At 36.2% G+C, this 20,914-nt stretch overlaps 1 protein-coding gene across 5 annotated transcripts in view; it reads left to right on the top strand.

Moving 5' to 3' along the window:
- Positions 1-20,914, top strand: part of fam184b (family with sequence similarity 184 member B) — an 85,312-nt gene that overhangs the window by 49,127 nt on the left and 15,271 nt on the right. For 2 of the 5 annotated variants that reach the window (XM_061916286.1, XM_061916268.1), the window contains exons 8-14: positions 930-1,216; positions 1,275-1,419; positions 4,205-4,342; positions 4,397-4,541; positions 9,011-9,141; positions 13,270-13,385; positions 19,609-19,992. In XM_061916286.1, coding sequence (XP_061772270.1) covers positions 930-1,216; positions 1,275-1,419; positions 4,205-4,342; positions 4,397-4,541; positions 9,011-9,141; positions 13,270-13,385; positions 19,609-19,992 — 1,346 coding nt within the window. The remainder of the gene's footprint in view (positions 1-929; positions 1,217-1,274; positions 1,420-4,204; positions 4,343-4,396; positions 4,542-9,010; positions 9,142-13,269; positions 13,386-19,608; positions 19,993-20,914) is intronic. The other 3 variants (XM_061916294.1, XM_061916277.1, XM_061916301.1) reach the window with 3 other exon arrangements.

Here is a 20,914-nt window from a genome sequence, read left to right on the forward strand (position 1 = left end):
AAATACTGCAAAACAACAAACGCATAAAAGACAAAATGTAAAACATATTAAAAATGATTAAAATCACATTAAATGCAAAACATTCTATACATAAAACAGTTAAATGCATAAGAGTGCAAAAAAACCTAAAGCATAAAAGATTAAATTTAAAACATTTTAAAAATAATGAAAAAATCACAATAAGGTTTTATTGTTTTTAAAATGTTTTAAATTTAATCTTTTATGCTTTAACATTCTAAAAATAATAAAAATCACGGTAAAATTTTATTATTTTTTAAAATGTTTTAAATTTAATCTTTTATGCTTTAGTTTTTTTGCACTCTTATGCATTTAACTTTTGTATGTTTAGAATGTTTTGTATTTAATGTGATTTTAATCATTTTAATATGTTTTAAATTTTGTCTTTTACACTTTTGTTGTTTTGCAGTATTTTTTTGCATTTTAACAGCGTTTTTTATATAGAATATTTTGTATTTGTGATTATTTTTTAAGTCTATTACGTTTTTTTTGCATTTGAACTGTTTTATATATAGAATATTTTTTATTTAATGTGATTTTATTCATTTTAACATGTTTTAAATTTTGTCTCTTACACTTTTGTTGTTTTGCAGTATTTTTTTGCATTTTAACTGTTTTTTTTATATAGAATGTTTTGTATTTGTGATTATTTTTTAAATCTATGACCTTTTTTTGCACTATTGTTATGCATTTTAACAGTTTTATATATAGAATATTTTGTTCCCATTGTGGTTTTGATGATTATTTTTAACATTTCACCTTCTTTTGTCATCTGTACGGCACTTTGGGGCATGGGTCTCTTTAAGAAAGGTGCTATGTAAATAAATGTACCTTGACCTTGACCTTTGAGAACTTGTTAGCTGAAGATCCTCGGACACGTCCTTGACGCCACGTTCATGTTTGCGCTGCAGATCTTCCGCCTGAAGAGCGCCCTCCAGCAGCAGCAGAAGGAGGAGACCTCAGCATCGGAGGCGGCTCCTCACTGTGGATCGCACTGCGCCCGCCTGCAGGAGCAGCTGAGTCATGTGACCGCCATGCAGGAGGAGGCGGAGAAGCAGCGGGAAAGGCAGCAGAAGGACATCACCTCGCTCAGGGCGGACAAACATCGTCTGGAGGAGAAGGTTCTGGAACACAGCCGGCAGACCACGGAGAGGAACCTTCTGGAACAGAGTCAGCGCAACACGGAAGATCGCATCAGGTAGGATTCTTCCGGCTCTGCGCTCGTCATCACAGGAAGTCAACTCACGTGCCTCCAGGGCCGAGTGCGAGGAGCGCCTCAGGGCGGAGTTTCGCATCGAGATGAACGCCGCCGTGGCGGAGAGCGAGCAGCGCTGGCAGAACCAGGAGCAGGACCTGCATGCTCAGGTGGCCCGGCTGCAGGGTCAGCTGGACCAGATGCAGGTGGGTCATATCCCTTGTTCCTTCGCTTCTTTACACCACACAGCAAACTTCCTGTTGATCTTAGCCAGGGGGGTGTCAGTGGATGAAATATAGGCCTAAGTGAGACCTACGTAGCGGTTTTTGTTTCATGTTTCTACGACATTCCTACTGGACGTTACAGACAGTTTTGTCTGTGTTTTCTTCCTAGGGGGCGCTAGAGTGCAATTTTGAGTTTTGGGGTTGTTGTTTTTTTTTTTATTAGATCGCAATTTTTGCCAGTCCTGATGTGTGTGTCAAATTTGGTGAGTTTTGAAGCATGTTAAGGAGGTCAAATAACAGCTCAGATGAGGCGGTATAATAATAAAGAATAAAAATAAAACCTTAGAAATTAATAGGGTCCTCTGTCCCAATTGGACATCGGTCCCTAATAACACGTCTAAACAACGACATGCTAAACTCATACAGTACTGTACATCAAACATAAGGTTAATAACAAGCCTAAACAACAACGTCAAACTGAACTCATGCAGTACTGTATATCAAACATAACATAACATGGTTAGTAATGAGCCTAAACAACGTCAATCTGAACTCATATAGTACTGTATATCAAACATAACATAACAAAGTTAATAATGAGCCTAAACAACAACATCAATCTGATCTCATATAGTACTTTATATCAAACATAACAAGGTTAATAATGAGCCTAAACAACGACAAGCTGAACTCATGCAGTACTGTATATCAAACATAACATAATAACAAGCCTAAATAACAACAACAAGCTGAACAGTACTGTATATCAAACAATAAAAAAATATATATACATATATATCACATATATATATGGATATATATATATACACACCGGTACATATATTGTTTTTTTTATTTAATTTAATTTTTTAAATTGATTTTTCGTTGTTACAAGTAAGACTCGCAATTAATCTGAAAAACTTTTTGTTTTTTTACACCCCTCCTTAAAGTGGCCCTACGCTCCTAGTATACCTCTACATATATAAATTGTTTTGTTTTGTTCAACCTGTCCTGTTCCAGCCCTTCAGACAAATCACATTGTTGATGTAGAGGAGGGGTGTCAAACGCAATTTTCACTGATGGCCACGTCGCACTTACATTTGCCATCAGAGGGCCTCTTTTAACAATGACTTATATATGAATACACATTTATATACATATATATAATACATTCACAATGTATCTTTTTTACATAACCTGCAGAAAAACATTGAAATATTTAAACAACAATTAACTGAACTGTTGCCGCCCTCACTAACCATCAGAAATCCCAAAAATCCTTAATAATATAAATATATAAAACATTCACAATATATATTTTTTACATAAGCTGCAGAAAAACATTGAAATATTTAAACAACAATTAACTGAACTGTTGCCGCCCTCACTAACAATCAGAAATCACAAAAATCCTTAATAATATACATATATAATACATTATATTTTTTACATAAGCTGCAAAAAACAACATTTGAATATTTAAACAACAACAACTAACTGAACTGTTGGTGCCCTCACAAACCATCAGAAATCACTAAAATCCTTAGTAATATACAAATATAATACATTCACAATATATATTTTTTACATAAGCTGCAAAAAAACATTAAAATATTTAAAAAACAACTAACTGAACTGTTGGCGCCCTCACAAACCATCAGAAATCACTAAAATCCTTAATAATATACAAATATAATACATTCACAATATATATTTTTTACATAAGCTGCAAAAAAACATTGAAATATTTAAACAACTAACTGAACTGTTGGTGCCCTCACAAACCATCAGAAATCACTAAAATACTTAATAATATACAAATATAATACATTCACAATATATATTTTTTACATAAGCTGCAAAAAAAACATTGAAATATTTAAACAACAACTAACTGAACTGTTGGTGCCCTCACAAACCATCAGAAATCACAAAAATCCTTAATAACATACATATATAATACATTCACAATATATATTTTTTACATAAGCTACAAAAAACTACATTTAAATATTTAAACAATAACTAACTGAACTGTTGGTGCCCTCACAAACCATCAGAAATCACTAAAATCCTTAATAATATACAAATATAATACATTCACAATATATATTTTTTACATAAGCTGCAAAAAAAACATTGACATATTTACAACTAACTGAACTGTTGGCGCCCTCACAAACCTTTGGAAATCACAAAAATCCTTATTAATATACATATATAATACATTCACAATATATATTTTTTACATAAGCTGCAAAAAACATTGAAATATTTAAACAACAACTAACTGAACTGTTGGTGCCCTCACAAACCATCAGAAATCACTAAAATCCTTAATAATATACAAATATAATACATTCACAATATATATTTTTTACATAAGCTGCAAAAAAACATTAAAATATTTAAAAAACAACTAACTGAACTGTTGGCGCCCTCACAAACCATCAGAAATCACTAAAATCCTTAATAATATACAAATATAATACATTCACAATATATATTTTTTACATAAGCTGCAAAAAAACATTGAAATATTTAAACAACAACTAACTGAACTGTTGGCGCCCTCACAAACCATCAGAAATCACAAAAATCCTTAATAAAAGCTTTTGTGGAGGCTGGAACACATTATGTGCTTCACTATACAAACTTTCCCATTTAAGAACTAAAATGAAGTCGGTGAAATTGAGAGAGGTTCCTACATTTTCACTTCCTGTAGGCGTGGTCCAAATACTGTTGTGTCGTCTTCTGCCTCCTGCAGGCGGAGAGACAGAAGACAGAAGAGGAGGAGAGACAGAAGACAGAAGAGGACTCCCACGCCATCCTGGAGATGGAGGAGATGAAGAAGGAGGTGCAGGAGACGCGGGAGATCAACAAGCAGCTGAGGGAGCGGCTGCAGGTACTCACACGTCCACTGGGTCACATCACCCGGAACTCTGCTGACAAGAAGAAGAATATTTGTGTGTTGGAGGAACCTCAGAGTCCGAGTCAGGCGGAGGAGCGTCACAGTCACACCTTGCAGATGTTGGAGAGGCGAGCCAAGGAGGACCTTTTGTCGGAGAGGAACCGCCTGCACACGATGCACCACCTGGAGCTAGGTAACACACACACACACACACACACACACACACATTTGTGTAGTTCGTACCTTCTGGGGACCTGAGAAAAAATGCCTCCCTCTTTAGGAGCAGCCTTTCTAGATATATAGAGAAGTGTATTTACAACATAAATAATATATACATACTATGCACATATAAAAAAGCTTGTTGTGAAAAATGAGTTGGAATTTCACAAGAAAAACTTAGAATGTTGGCAGCATTATAATAAAAGTTTTCATTTTACTCAACACAACAAAAACTGAACATTTGTGCAATATTATGACAAAAGTTGGAATTTTACTCAACAATTTTACAAGAAAAGCTTAACATTTCTGCAATTTTATGAAAAGAGTCGTCCTTTTACTCGACAAAAGTCACGATTTTATAAGAAAACTAACATTTGGCAATATAATAATAAGAATAATCGGAAGTTTACTTGGCAAAATGATGAAAAAAGTCATCATTTTACACCGAAAAATGTCACTATTTTTAAAGACAAAAAAATTGGCAATATTGTGATAAAAGTCCGAATTTATTAAGACAAATGTCACCTTTTGGCATTAAAAAGCAATAATTTTACCTTAAAAAAGTAACAATTTTATGCGAAAATATTACAATATTGCAGAAACAGAAAGAATATGAGAAATGATTGCCAATTTTATAAGAAAAAAGTCGACATTGTGAGAAAAAGACTGCTTTTAATTAATTTCCTTTTTTTGGGGGTTTTGTTTGTAATTGTTTTTTAATCATCATGATTTACTTCAAGTTATTACAGTATGTCTCTATATACATATTTACTTTATTCATTTTGGCCAAAGGAGGCGCATGTCAATTTCTTACACACACTTGTTATTTCATACGTTGACCAGAGGGGGAGCAATTTTAAAAGCGACACACAGTCAGTGTGAAAAATCCCTCCTTTTTGGGACCACCCTCTTTTTGATAGATGTCACCACAAATGAGACATTGTCTATTAGATGTTATTGGGACCAGGATTTATGTTCACACCTCCTCATATGGAAGATACTTTTCCTTCTTCATGTCTCAAAAGGTTAGGAATACAAAAACAAAGACACACACGCGCGCGGACGCACACACACACACACACACACACACACACACACACACATGTATGTGTTACCTTTTTGAGAGCTGAGAAAAATGCCTCTCTATTTAGGAGCAGCCTTTCTAGATATATAAAGAAGTGTATTTACAACATAAATAATATATACATACTATGCACATATAAAAAAGCTTGTTGTGAAAAATGAGTTGGAATTTCACAAGAAAATGATCACAATTTCACAAGAAAAACTTAGAATGTTGGCAGCATTATAATAAAAGTTGCCATTTTACTCAACACAAGAAAAACTGAACATTTGTGCAACATTATGAAAAAAGTTGGAATTTTACTCAACAATTTTACAAGAAAAGCTTAACATTTCTGCAATTTTATGAAAAGAGTCGTCCTTTTACTCGACAAAAGTCACGATTTTATAAGAAAACTAACATTTGGCAATATAATAATAATAATCGGAAGTTTACTTGGCAAAATGATGAAAAAAGTCATCATTTTACACCGAAAAATGTCACTATTTTTAAAGACAAAAAAATTGGCAATATTGTGATAAAAGTCTGAATTTATTAAGACAAGTGTCACCTTTTGGCATTAAAAAGCAATAATTTTACCTAAAAAAAGTAATAATTTTATGAGAAAATATTGCAATATTGCCGAAACAGAAAGAATATGAGAAATTATTGCCAATTTTATAAGAAAAAAGTCGACATTGTGAGAAAAAGACTGCTTTTAATTAATTTCCTTTTTTTGGGGGTTTTGTTTGTAATTGTTTTTTAATCTTCATGATTTACTTCAAGTTATTACAGTATGTCTCTATATACATATTTACTTTATTCATTTTGGCCAAAGGAGGCGCATGTCAATTTCTTACACACACTTGTTATTTCATACGTTGACCAGAGGGGGAGCACTTTTAAAAGCGACACACAGTCAGTGTGAAAAATCCCTCCTTTTTGGGACCACCCTCTTTTTGATAGATGTCACCACAAATGAGACATTGTCTATTAGATGTTATTGGGACCAGGATTTATGTTCACACCTCCTCATATGGAAGATACTTTTCCTTCTTCATGTCTCAAAAGGTTAGGAATACAAAAACAAACACACACACGCGCGCGGACGCACAAACACACACACACCTGTGCATACACACAGAAACACCTGTGTGTGTGTGCGCGCGCGCACGCGCACACACACACACACACACACACACACACACACACACACACACACACACACACACATGTATGTGTTACCTTTTTGAGAGCTGAGAAAAATGCCACTCTCTTTAGGAGCAGCCTTTCTAGATATATAAAGAAGTGTATTTACAACATAAATAATATATACATACTATGCACAAATAAAAAAGTTTTTTGTGAAAAATGAGTTGGAATTTCACAAGAAAATGATCACAATTTCACAAGAAAAACTTAGAATGTTGGCAGCATTATAATAAAAGTTTTCATTTTACTCAACACAAAAAAAACTGAACATTTGTGCAATATTATGACAAAAGTTGGAATTTTACTCAACAATTTTACAAGAAAAGCTTAACATTTCTGCAATTTTATGAAAAGAGTCGTCCTTTTACTCGACAAAAGTCACGATTTTATAAGAAAACTAACATTTGGCAATATAATAATAATAATAATCGGAAGTTTACTTGGCAAAATGATGAAAAAAGTCATAATTTTACACCGAAAAATGTCACTATTTTTAAAGACAAAAAAATTGGCAATATTGTGATAAAAGTCTGAATTTATTAAGACAAGTGTCACCTTTTGGCATTAAAAAGCAATAATTTTACCTAAAAAAAGTAATAATTTTATGAGAAAATATTGCAATATTGCCGAAACAGAAAGAATATGAGAAATTATTGCCAATTTTATAAGAAAAAAGTTGACATTGTGAGAAAAAGACTGCTTTTAATTAATTTCCTTTTTTTGGGGGTTTTGTTTGTAATTGTTTTTTAATCTTCATGATTTACTTCGAGTTATTACAGTATGTCTCTATATACATATTTACTTTATTCATTTTGGCCAAAGGAGGCGCATGTCAATTTCTTACACACACTTGTTATTTCATACGTTGACCAGAGGGGGAGCAATTTTAAAAGCGACACACAGTCAGTGTGAAAAATCCCTCCTTTTTGGGACCACCCTCTTTTTGATAGATGTCACCACAAATGAGACATTGTCTATTAGATTCCATGTTATTGGGACCAGGATTTATGTTCACACCTCCTCATATGGAAGATACTTTTCCTTCTTCATGTCTCAAAAGGTTAGGAATACAAAAACAAAGACACACGCGCACGCACGCACACACACACACACACACACACACACACACACACACACACACACACACACACACACACACACACACACACACACACACACACACACACACACACACACACACACACACATGTATGTGTTACCTTTTTGAGAGCTGAGAAAAATGCCTCCCTCTTTAGGAGCAGCCTTTCTAGATATATAAAGAAGTGTATTTACAACATAAATAATATATACATACTATGCACAAATAAAAAAGCTTGTTGTGAAAAATGAGTTGGAATTTCACAAGAAAATGATCACAATTTCACAAGAAAAACTTAGAATGTTGGCAGCATTATAATAAAAGTTGTCATTTTACTCAACAAGAAAAACTGAACAATTGTGCAATATTATGACAAAAGTTGGAATTTTACTCAACAATTTTACAAGAAAAGCTTAACATTTCTGCAATTTTATGTAAAGAGTCGTCCTTTTACTTGACAAAAGTCACGATTTTATAAGAAAACTAACATTTGGCAATATAATAATAATAATAATAATCGGAAGTTTACTTGGCAAAATGATGAAAAAAGTCATCATTTTACACCGAAAAATGTCGGGGAGGGAGTCCAGACTGAGACCAGGAAAAAAAAACCTCAATAGCTAAAGCAAACAACAAGTTACAAAGAATACACAAGACTTGCAACAGAGTCAATTTGGAAAAAATCCCTCCTTTTTGGGACCACCCTTATTTAGATAATGTCACCAGCAGGGGTGCAAATGAGACATTGTCTATTAGATGTTATTGGGACCAGGATTTATGTTCACACCTCCTCATATGGAAGATACTTTTCCTTCTTCATGTCTCAAGAAGGGCACGCACACACACACACACACACACACACACACACACACACACACACACACACACACACACACACACACACACACACACACACACACACACACACGGTGCCTGAACATTACTATGCGCAGACACAATATATTCAACAGTGAAGTTCTTATCGCCATGGATACATGTCACCATGGCAACAAGCAGAAGGGTACCTGTGGTGGTGCACTGAACACATGGTTGTGTGTGTGTGTGTCAGACAAGCAGCGAGCGGAGCTGAGCCAGCAGCACACAGAGTGGAGCCGACAGATGACCCAGAGACACATGCAGCAGATCGAGGAGCTGCAAGCACAACTGCAGGCACACACACACATGATGGCACTACAGCAGGTGAGGATGGCACTACTGCAGGCACACACACACATGATGGCACTACAGCAGGTGAGGATGGCACTACTGCAGGGACACACACACATGATGGCACTACAGCAGGTGAGGATGGCACTACTGCAGGCACACACACACATGATGGCACTACAGCAGGTGAGGATGGCACTACTGCAGGCATACACACACATGATGGCACTACAGCAGGTGAGGATGGCACTACTGCAGGCACACACACACATGATGGCACTACAGCAGCTGAGGATGGCACTACTGCAGGCACACACACACATGATGGCACTACAGCAGGTGAGGATGGCACTACCGCAGGCACACACACACGATGGCACTACAGCAGGTGAGGATGGCACTACAGCAGGTGAGGATGGCACTACTGCAGGCACACACACACATGATGGCACTACAGCAGGTGAGGATGGCACTACTGCAGGCACACACACACATGATGGCACTACAGCAGGTGAGGATGGCACTACTGCAGGCACACACACACATGATGGCACTACAGCAGGTGAGGACCTCGCCTCCTCCCCAAATGCAACACACTCAAAATTCTACACACAATACCCCGTTATGACAATGTGTTTTTTTTAAATGTTTGCACATTTCTTTAAAATAATAAAAGTGTTGACTGCACAGCATTTTTTCCCACATTTTGTTACGTTACAGACTTATTCCAAAATGGAATAAATTCCCATTTGTGCTCACATTCTACACACAACACCCCATAATTACAAAGTGAAAGTGTGTTTTCATTTTTTTGCTAATTTATTCAATATTAAGAACTAAAAAATCCTATGTTCATAAGTATTCACAGCGTCTCACTTTCCCCCACTTTGTGTTATGTTAGAGCTGTATTCCAAAATGGAATAAATTATTTTTTTGTCCTCAAAATTCTACACACAATACATCATAAAGACAACGTGAGTACCTCATAATGAAGACATAAAACCTTTTTTTCTTTAAATTTTGAAAATGTATTAAAATTAAAAAAAAAAAAGTTCAGTTTTTCCACATTTTTATGTTATAGCCTTATTCCAAAACAGAATAAATTAATTTATGTCCTCAAAATTATACACACAATAACGACAGCGTATTTTTTTATTTGCAAATTAATAAAAATAAATAAATGGGTTGTACTTGTATAGCACTTTTCTACCTTCAAGGTACTCAAAGTGCTTTGACACTACTTCCACATTCACACACACATTCACACACTGATGGAGGGAGCTGCCATGCAAGGCGCTAACCAGCACCCATCAGGAGCAAGGGTGAAGTGTCTTGCTCAGGACACAAGGTTGGTACTAGGTGGGGATTGAACCAGGGACCCTCGGGTTGCGCATGGCCACTCTACCACTGCGCCACGCCGTCCCAAAACATGAAAAACACTTCACTTTTCCCACATTTTGTTATTTTTTTTATTGCAAATGTATTTAAAAAACTAAAAAAAACTACCTATGTTCATAAATGTTTAATGGGCTTCACTTTTTCCACATTTTTATGTTATAGCCTTTTTCCAAAATTTAATCAATTAATTTATTTCCTCAAAATTATACACACAATAACGACAATATATATACATATATATATATATATATATTTTTTGCAAATTAATAAAAATGAAAAAAAAAACATTTATATTTTCCCACATTTGTTATGTATTTTTTTAATTGCAAATGTATTTAAAAAAAAACTAAACTACCTATGTTCATAAATGTTCAATGCGCTTCACTTTTTCCACATTTTATATTATAGCCTTTTTCCAAAATTTAATCAATTAATTAATGTCCTCAAAATTATACACACAATAACGACAATGTATTTTTTATTTTTTTTTTGCAAATTAATAAAAATGAAAAAAAGAACACTTCAATTTTCCCATATTTTGTTATGTTTTTTTAATTGCAAATGTATTAAAAAAAACAAAACAACTACCTATGTTCATAAATGTTTAATGCGCTTCACTTTTTCCACATTTTTATATTATAGCCTTATTCCAAAATGTAATCAATTAATTTATGTCCTCAAAATTATACACACAATAACGACAATGTATTTTTTTTGTTATTATTTGCAAATTAATAAAAATGAAAAAAAAACATTTAAATTTTCCCACATTTGTTATGTTTTTTTTTAAATTGCAAATGTATTTAAAAAAATTAAAACTACCTATGTTCATAAATGTTTAATGCGCTTCACTTTTTCCACATTTTTATATTATAGCCTTTTTCCAAAATTTAATCAATTAATTTGTGTCCTCAAAATTATACACACAATAATGACAATGTATTTTTTTTAATTTATTTGCAAATTAATAAAAATGAAAAAAAAAAAAACACTTAAATTTTCCCACATTTTGTTGTTTTTTTTATTGCAAATGTATTTAAAAAAAAACAAAAACTACCTATGTTCATAAATGTTTAATGCGCTTCACTTTTTCCACATTTTTATATTATAGCCTTTTTCCAAAATGTAATCAATTAATTCATGTCCTCAAAATTATACACACAATAATGAGAATGTATTTTTTTTAATTTATTTGCAAATTAATAAAAATGAAAAAAAAAAAAACACTTCAATTTTCCCACATTTCGTTATGTTTTTTTTAATTGCAAATGTATTTAAAAAAATTAAAACTACCTATGTTTATAAATGTTTAATGCGCTTCACTTTTTCCACATTTTTATATTATAGCCTTTTTCCAAAATTGAATCAATTAATTTATGTCCTCAAAATTATACACACAATAATGACAATGTATTTTTTTTAATTTATTTGCAAATTAATAAAAATGAAAAAAAAAAAAAAACACTTCAATTTTCCCACATTTTTAATGTTTTTTTTAATTGCAAATGTATTTAGAAAAATTAAAACTACCTATGTTCATAAATGTTTAATGCGCTTCACTTTTTCCACATTTTTATATTATAGCCTTTTTCCAAAATTTAATCAATTAATTTATGTCCTCAAAATTATACACACAATAACGACAATGTATTTTTAATTTTTTTTTGCAAATTAATAAAAATGAAAAAAAGAACACTTCAATTTTCCCATATTTTGTTATGTTTTTTTAATTGCAAATGTATTAAAAAAAACAAAACAACTACCTATGTTCATAAATGTTTAATGCGCTTCACTTTTTCCACATTTTTATATTATAGCCTTTTTCCAAAATGTAATCAATTAATTCATGTCCTCAAAATTATACACACAATAACGACAATGTATTTTTTTTGTTATTATTTGCAAATGAATAAAAATGAAAAAAAAAACTTTTAAATTTTCCCACATTTGTTATGTTTTTTTTAAATTGCAAATGTATTTAAAAAAATTAAAACTACCTATGTTCATAAATGTTTAATGCGCTTCACTTTTTCCACATTTTTATACTTTAGCCTTATTCCAAAATTTTATAAGTAATTTCATGCCCTCAAAATTATACACACAATAATGACGATGTATTTTTATTATTATTTGCAGATTAATACAAGTAAAAAACACTTCACTTTTCCCACATTTTGTTATATATATATATATATATATATATATATATGTATTTTTTTAATTGCATATGTATTTAAAAAAACAAAAAACAAAAACTACCTGTGTTCATAAGTACTCACAGTGCTTCCCTTTTTTCCACATTGTGTTATTTTACATCCATTTTCTGAAACGGAATAAATTCATTTTTGTCCTCAAAATTCCACATACAATACCCCATAATAGCAATGTATTTTTATTTTATTTACAAAATAATTAAAGATTAAATAAACTATGAAAAAATCCCTTGTTCAAAAGTATTCACAAAGCTTTACTTTTTGTGTGTGTTATGTATAAACTATATATATATACTGTATAGAAATTTGCAATACTAAAAAAAAAAAAAAATCACATTGTCATTATGGGGTATTGTGTGTAGAATTTTGAGGACAAAAAATGAATGTATTCCATTCTGGAATAAGGCTGTAACATAAGACAATGTGGAATAAGCGAAGTGCTGTCAATACTGTACTTTTGCATTTTAACATTGTCTTCTTGCGTACTGAACTAAGTGTGTGTGTGTGTGTGTGTGTGTGTGTGTGTGTGTGTGTGTGTGTGTGTGTGTAGGACCTGAAGCAGCAAAACCAGAACCAAGTGTTTGAGAGGCAGCTGGATGAGAGTCGCTGTGCCATGTTGGAACTGCAGAGAGAGAACACAACACTCAAGAAGCAACTACAGGAGAAGTAAGATGAAACAAACATCAACAAAACATCTTTAAGAGCCTCATGTTGGAGTCTGGCAAGTGTTGGCCATCTCAAACACAAACACAAATACACAACCAGCCAAGTTGTCACCTTGTGTAAAAGCTAAATAAAAAGAGAATACAACAAATCCTTTTTTAACTTATATTTAATTGAATAAACTGCAAAGACAAGATATTTCATCTTCACACTGATTTTTTTTGGCAAGTATTAGCACATTTGGAATTCGATGGCTGCAACATGTTTCAAAAAAGCTGGCACGAGTGGCAAAAAGGAGTGAGAAATTTGAGAAATGCTCATCAAACGCTTATTTGGAACATCCCACAGGTGTGTAGGCTAATTGGGAACAGGTGGGTGCCGTGATTGGCTATAAAAGCAGCTTCCATGAAATGCTCACTCGTTCACAAACAAGGAGGGGGTGAGGGTCACCACTTTGTCAACAAACGCCTGAGCAAATTGTTTAAGAACAACATTTCTCAACAAGGAATTTAGGGATTTCACCATCTACGCTCTGTAATATCATCAAAAGGTTCGGAGAATGTAGAGAAATCACTGCAGGTAAGCCATGATATTACACATCTTGGATCCCTCAGGCGGTACTGCATCAAAAATCAGTGTGTAAGTCAGGGGTCAGGAACCTTTTTGGCTGAGAGAGCCATGAAAGCCAAATATTTCAAAATGTATTTCCGTGAGAGCCATATCATATTTTTTTTTAACACCGAATACAACTAAATGTGTGCATTTTTAAGTAAGACCAACATTTTTAGAGTATAATAAGTCTCTTATTCTTTTTAATATCATTGTTATTCTGAAGCTAACCAATAATAAATCAAATGTCATGTCTGTTGATCATGTTTTTGTTTGGCCATGTGCTGTTTGTCTTTGGACTCTTTAAGTTCCTGTTTTTTTCCACTCCCTTGTCTGGTTTCCTTGGTTACTCATTTTGTCCACCTGTCTCTGGTGGACAAAACGCCCGCTCACCTGCTTCCCGAGCACTAATCAGAGGCAGTATTTAAGCTCGTCTTTGCCAGTCAGTCGCCCTGTGCTGACTTGTTTCATGCCTTGCCATAGTTTCCTGCTTCATGCCATGCCAAGTAAGTTTTGTTTGATTTATGTTCTTAGTCTGTTTATGCGTTAGCTTTGTTCTTTAGCCCAAGTTGTGTCTCCGCTGTGAGCGATTTTTGTTTGTATATTTTTTTCGTTAAAATTAAATCATGTTTTTACCTGAATGCCATGTCCCGAGTAGTCCGTCTGCCTTCCTGGGAGAACGACCCCGCAGTAAGCTGCAACCCCCCCCCCCCCATCGTGACATAAAATACTTCTTACCATTAATGCGACTTCTTGAACAGGTGCGGTAGAAAACAGATGGATGGATATAAATGCATGAGAATGATTTATATTTTGCACGTTATTTTTAGCACTGTGATTACCAGCGAAATTATTCATAATTATCACGTTAAGCAATGTCAGCTAAGATTTATCTGCGAGCCAGATGCAGTCATCAAAAGAGCCACATCTGGCTCTAGAGCCATGGGTGTAAAGGATATCACCACATGGAACACTTCAGAAAACCACTGCCAGTAACTACAGTTAAACGCTACATCTGTAAGTGCAAGTTAAAACTATTATGCAAAGCCAAAGCCATTTATCAACAACACCCGGAAACGCCGCCGGCTTCTCTGGGCCTGAGCTCATCTAAGATGGACTGATGCAAAGTGGAAAAGTGTTCTCTGGTCTGACAAGTCCACATTTTAAATTGTTTTTGGAAACTGTGGACCAAAGAGGAAAAGAACCATGGGTACTGTTGTAGGGTGAAAGTGTTGTAGTCAGCATGTGTGATGGTATGGGGGTGTATTAGTGATTGTTGTAGGGTGAAAGTGTGGTAGTCAGCATGTGTGATGGTATGGGGGGTGTATTAGTGATTGTTGTAGGGTGAAAGTGTTGTAGTCAGCATGTGTGATGGTATGGGGGTGTATTAGTGATTGTTGTAGGGTGAAAGTGTTGTAGTCAGCATGTGTGATGGTATGGGGGTGTATTAGTGATTGTTGTAGGGTGAAAGTGTTGTAGTCAGCATGTGTGATGGTATGGGGGTGTATTAGTGATTGTTGTAGGGTGAAAGTGTTGTAGTCAGCATGTGTGATGGTATGGGGGTGTATTAGTGATTGTTGTAGGGTGAAAGTGTTGTAGTCAGCATGTGTGATGGTATGGGGGTGTATTAGTGATTGTTGTAGGGTGAAAGTGTTGTAGTCAGCATGTGTGATGGTATGGGGGTGTATTAGTGATTGTTGTAGGGTGAAAGTGTTGTAGTCAGCATGTGTGATGGTATGGGGGTGTACTAGTGATTGTTGTAGGGTGAAAGTGTTGTAGTCAGCATGTGTGATGGTATGGGGGTGTATTAGTGATTGTTGTAGGGTGAAAGTGTTGTAGTCAGCATGTGTGATGGTATGGGGGTGTATTAGTGATTGTTGTAGGGTGAAAGTGTTGTAGTCAGCATGTGTGATGGTATGGGGGTGTATTAGTGATTGTTGTAGGGTGAAAGTGTTGTAGTCAGCATGTGTGATGGTATGGGGGTGCATTAGTGCCCAAGACATGGGTAACTTACACATCTGTGAAGGCACCATTAATGCTGAAAGGTACATACAGCTTTTGGAGCAACATATGTTGTTATCACGGACGCCCCTGCTTATTTCAGCAAGACAATGCCAAGCCAGGTGTTACAACAGCGTGTCTTCATAGTAAAAGAGTGCGGGTACTAGACTGGCCTGCCTGTAGTCCAGACATTGAAAATGTGTGAAATATGAGTCAGGAGACTGTTGAACAACTTAAGCTGTACATCAAGCAAGAATGGGAAAGAATTCCACTTCAAAAATGTGTCTCCTCAGTTCCCAAACCTGCACTGAGTGTTGTTCAAAGGAAAGGCCATGTAACACACTGGTAAAAATGCCGTCTTTGCCATGTGTTGCTGCCATTACATTCTAATTTCATGATTATTTGCCAAAAAAATAGCAAAGTTTCTCAGTGTGAAGATGAAATATCTTGTCTTTGCAGTCTATTTCACTGAATATAAGTTGAAAAGGATTTGTTGTATTCTCTTTTTATTTAGCTTTTACACAACATGACTACTTCACTAGTTTTGTACAATCATAGCATGTTTTTACAGTGAGTAATTTCTACAATTTGCCTTTAAAGATAAGTGGAAAAACCGCAAGAGCATTATAAGAAAATACAACTAAATATTTCACCCCGCCCCACAGTCCCGAGTCTAGTCCTCCGGTCTAGCTGACATGTACTGGGTCTTACATTTTTGCTCCACACTCGCTTTTATCGTGGCAGTTTTTTCCTTCCAGACTAATTAAACTTAGAGATAGGGGTCTGGAGGAGGTGCTAGCTGTTCTAAGTCACGACCAGGATGCAACTCAATCCCCTGCTCGCCACAGGTGGACTGGACTCTCACATGATGATGAGTCATTTGCAAAAAAAAACTGCTTGTGCAGCCCTTTGAGACACCTGGGATTAATTAACGATCTTTAATCAAAGCACACCTGCAGCAAAACCGACTTTTTTGAAAATTATTAATTGAGAACTGCAATCGGAATAAATAAAACAATTTTAAGCAGTTCTACTATTCACTTTATGACCGACTCAAGTGTTGTCATCAGCAATATTAATGCAGACTAAGCAGTTTATTAAGGACTGAATGTCCCTTTGGGACTGAGGACTCTATTGAATTTCTAGCGTTTTATTCTTTCTTTATTATTATTCCGCAGCTTTGAGCTGTAATTTGACCACCTTAATATGCTTTGAAACTCACCAAATTTAACACACACATCAGGTCTGGCGAACATTTCGATTTAACCAGAGAACCTAACCCCAAAACTAAAAGTTGCGCCCTAGCGCCCCCTAGGAAGAAAACAGACAAAACTGCCAGTAACTTCGAGTAGGAATTTCATAGCGACATGAAACAAAATCCTCTATGTAGGTCTCATTTAGACCAAGATTTTATACACTGACATTCTTTAGCAAAAATCAACAGGAAGTTTGCAATTCCCCCTTCAAAACAAAAGTTTTGTAAAAACACTCACCTTTGCCTCTTTGAGCTGTAATTTGACCCCCTTAACATGCTTCAAAACTCACCACACTGGACACACACATCAGGACTGGCGAACATTGCGATTTAATCAGAAAACCTAACCCCAAAACTAAATTTGCGCTCTAGCGCCCCCTAGGAAGAAAACACAGACAAAACTGCCTGTAACTTCGAGTAGGAATTTCATAGCGACATGAAACAAAATCCTCTATGTAGGTCTCACTTAGACCAAAATTTTATACACTGACATTCTTTAGCAAAAATCAACAGGAAGTTTGCAATTCCCCCTTCAATACAAAAGTTTTGCAAAAACACTCACCTTTGCCTCTTTGAGCTGTAATTTGACCCCCTTAACATGCTTCAAAACTCGCCAAACTGGACACACACATCAGGACTGGGGAAAATTGTGATCTAACCAGAAAACCTAACCATAAAACTCAAAATTGCGTTCTAGCGCCCCCTAGGAATAAAACATAGACAAAACTGCTCCTAAGAAGAAAACACAGACAAAACTGCCTGTAACTTCCAGTAGGAATGTCATAGCGACATAAAACAAAAACCTCAATGTAGGTCTGACTTAGACCTACATTTCATGCAATGACATCCTTCAGCAAAAATCAACAGGAAGTTTGCAATTGCCCCTTCAAAACAAAAGTTTTGTAAAAAACACTCACCTTTGCCTCTTTGAGCTGCAATTTGACCCCCTTAACATGCTTCAAAACTCACCAAACTTGGCACACACATCAGGACTGGCGAAAATTGTGATCCAACCAAAAAACCTAACCCCAAAACTCAAAATTACGCTCTAGCGCCCCCTAGGAATAAAACACAGACAAAACTGCTCCTAGGAAGAAAACAGACAAAACTGCCTGTAACTTCCAGTAGGAATGTCGTAGAGACATGAAACAAAAACCTCTATGTGGGTCTCACTTAGACCTACATTTCATATATGGACAACTCCCAGCAAAAACCAACAGGAAGTTTGCAATTCCCCCTTCAAAACAAAAGTTTTGTAAAAACCGGTCACCTTTTTTCAAACATTATCTCCTCTGAGCGCGTTTGTCGTGTCGGCTTCAAACTTCCACAGGAGAGAGATTGAACCCTTCTGATTAAAAGTTGATGAAAGAGTTATAATTACTGCTGTGATTTTATCAGCCGTCAAAGAACCGCTGCGCTTAAAACCATTTCAAAGATGGCCGCCGTGCGTAGACACAGTGAGGGAGACGTTTTTTCTCTTGTTTGTTTTTGCCCGTATCGTCTGCTGCTGTTGCGCACGCACCAAGATTCGTGAGGGAGGGGCTTTGATCGTCTATACCAAGATGGTTGCCAGGTGCCGTAGCTAAGCCGGTATGTTTTAAAGTTGTCGTCTGCCTGCATATCGTAAAAACAACCGTCCAACATTTTAAATAAATGATAAATGGGTTGTACTTGTATAGCGCTTTTCTACCTTCAAGGTACTCAAAGCGCTTTGACACTACTTCCACATTTACCCATTCACACACACATTCACACAATGATGGAGGGATTTTACAACTGATTGTAAACTTTTAGGCGCCGACCATCAGGGCCGAGTTGCGACGAGAGAGTGTGTCGATGTTAAGATATTACGTCGAGTTGGTAAGTCTATCTGTTTGCTAATAGTAGCTACCATGTATTGTCAATAGGTGGTTAGCATCGCGTTTTAATCCCGTTTCCTCCTATGTTTCTGCTCCGATTGAATTTCTTTGTATGTCGAGCCTTTATTTTGGGTACTTACATATGGTGCCTGACTGTTGTGGCGTATCTGCACTTTTTATGCTACAGTAAAGACAATGAATGGTCCCGTTTTGATTTTATTAGCCTTCAAAGAACCGTTGCGCTGAAAAACATTTCTAAGATGGCCGCCGTGCACTCCCAAAGAGAGCTAGACGTTTTTTTTCTCCTACCGCTCCCAGTATGTAAACCTTGTTTCTGTTGTGTTGCACAATACACAAAGCACTACTAGTTCCATCCCGCTTTCTCATGCACTCTCGATTATTGTCATGAGGAGAAAATAAAATATTGCCTTTTGCAAATGTCAGAAATGTCTATTTGTGCTCCTTGGCCTGACAGCGACTTTAATGCAGAATACATTTGCAGGGGTATGCCCATCCATCCTTCTCCTTACAGGGCCTCCCACGCCAACCACAGGGCGGAGGAGAAGGAGGAGAAGGAGGACTCGCCAAAGAGCCGAGACGCCCGCCTGGAGGAAGAAGCCCGGCGGCTGAAGGAGGAGGTGGAGAAGCTGAGGGTGGAGATGGAGAAGCTGGAGGAGTCCCAGAAAGTGTGGGAGGAGCGGAAAGAGGAGGACGAGAAGGAGGAGGAGAAGGAGGAGGAGTCAGCGAAGGAGGAGGCGGAGGAGAGGAGGAGAAAAGATGTGGAGGAGATGAGGAAGGAGCACAAGAAGGAGATCCAGAACCTGCAGGGAGAATACAGCAGTGCTCAGATGCACCTGCAGGCTCGCATCGTGGCTCTGGAGAACGAGTGAGTCGAAAATGAGAACTGTGAACGTTGTTTACCTGTGGACTCACCTTCACGACATTGTTTAACTGTGGACTCACCTGTAGAATCACCTTGACAACATTGTTTACCTGTGGACTCACCTTGACAACATTGTTTACCTGTGGACTCACCTTGACAACATTGTTTACCTGTGGACTCACCTTGACAACATTGTTTACCTGTGGACTCACCTTGACAACATTGTTTACCTGTGGACTCACCTTGACAACATTGTTTACCTGTGGACTCACCTTGACAACATTGTTTACCTGTGGACTCACCTTGACAACATTGTTTAACTGTGGACTCACCTGTGGACTCACCTACACAACATTGTTTACCTGTGGACTCACCTGTGGACTCACTTTCACAACATTGTTTACCTGTGGACTCACCTTCACAACATTGTTTAACTGTGGACTCACCTGTAGACTCACCTTGACAACATTGTTTAACTGTGGACTCACCTGTGGACTCACCTTCACAACATTGTTTACCTGTGGACTCATCTTAGGACTCACCTTGACAACATTGTTTACCTGTGGACTGACCTGTAGACTCACCTTGACAACATTGTTTACCTGTAGACTCACCTTGACAACATTGTTTACCTGTGGACTCACCTGTAGACTCACCTTGACAACATTGTTTACCTGTGGACTCACCTTGACAACATTGTTGAAGTAGATGTGGACTGACCTTGACAACATTGTTTACCTGTGGACTCACCTGTAGACTCACCTTGACAACATTGTTTACCTGTGGACTCACCTTGACAACATTGTTGAAGTAGATGTGGACTGACCTTGACAAGATTGTTTAAGTACCTGTGGACTGACCTTGACAACATTGTTTACCTGTGGACTGACCTTGACAAGATTGTTTAAGTACATGTGGACTGACC

The sequence above is a fragment of the Nerophis ophidion genome, linkage group LG01 (genome assembly GCF_033978795.1).
Source record: "Nerophis ophidion isolate RoL-2023_Sa linkage group LG01, RoL_Noph_v1.0, whole genome shotgun sequence".
In the NCBI taxonomy this organism is placed as follows: domain Eukaryota; kingdom Metazoa; phylum Chordata; class Actinopteri; order Syngnathiformes; family Syngnathidae; genus Nerophis; species Nerophis ophidion.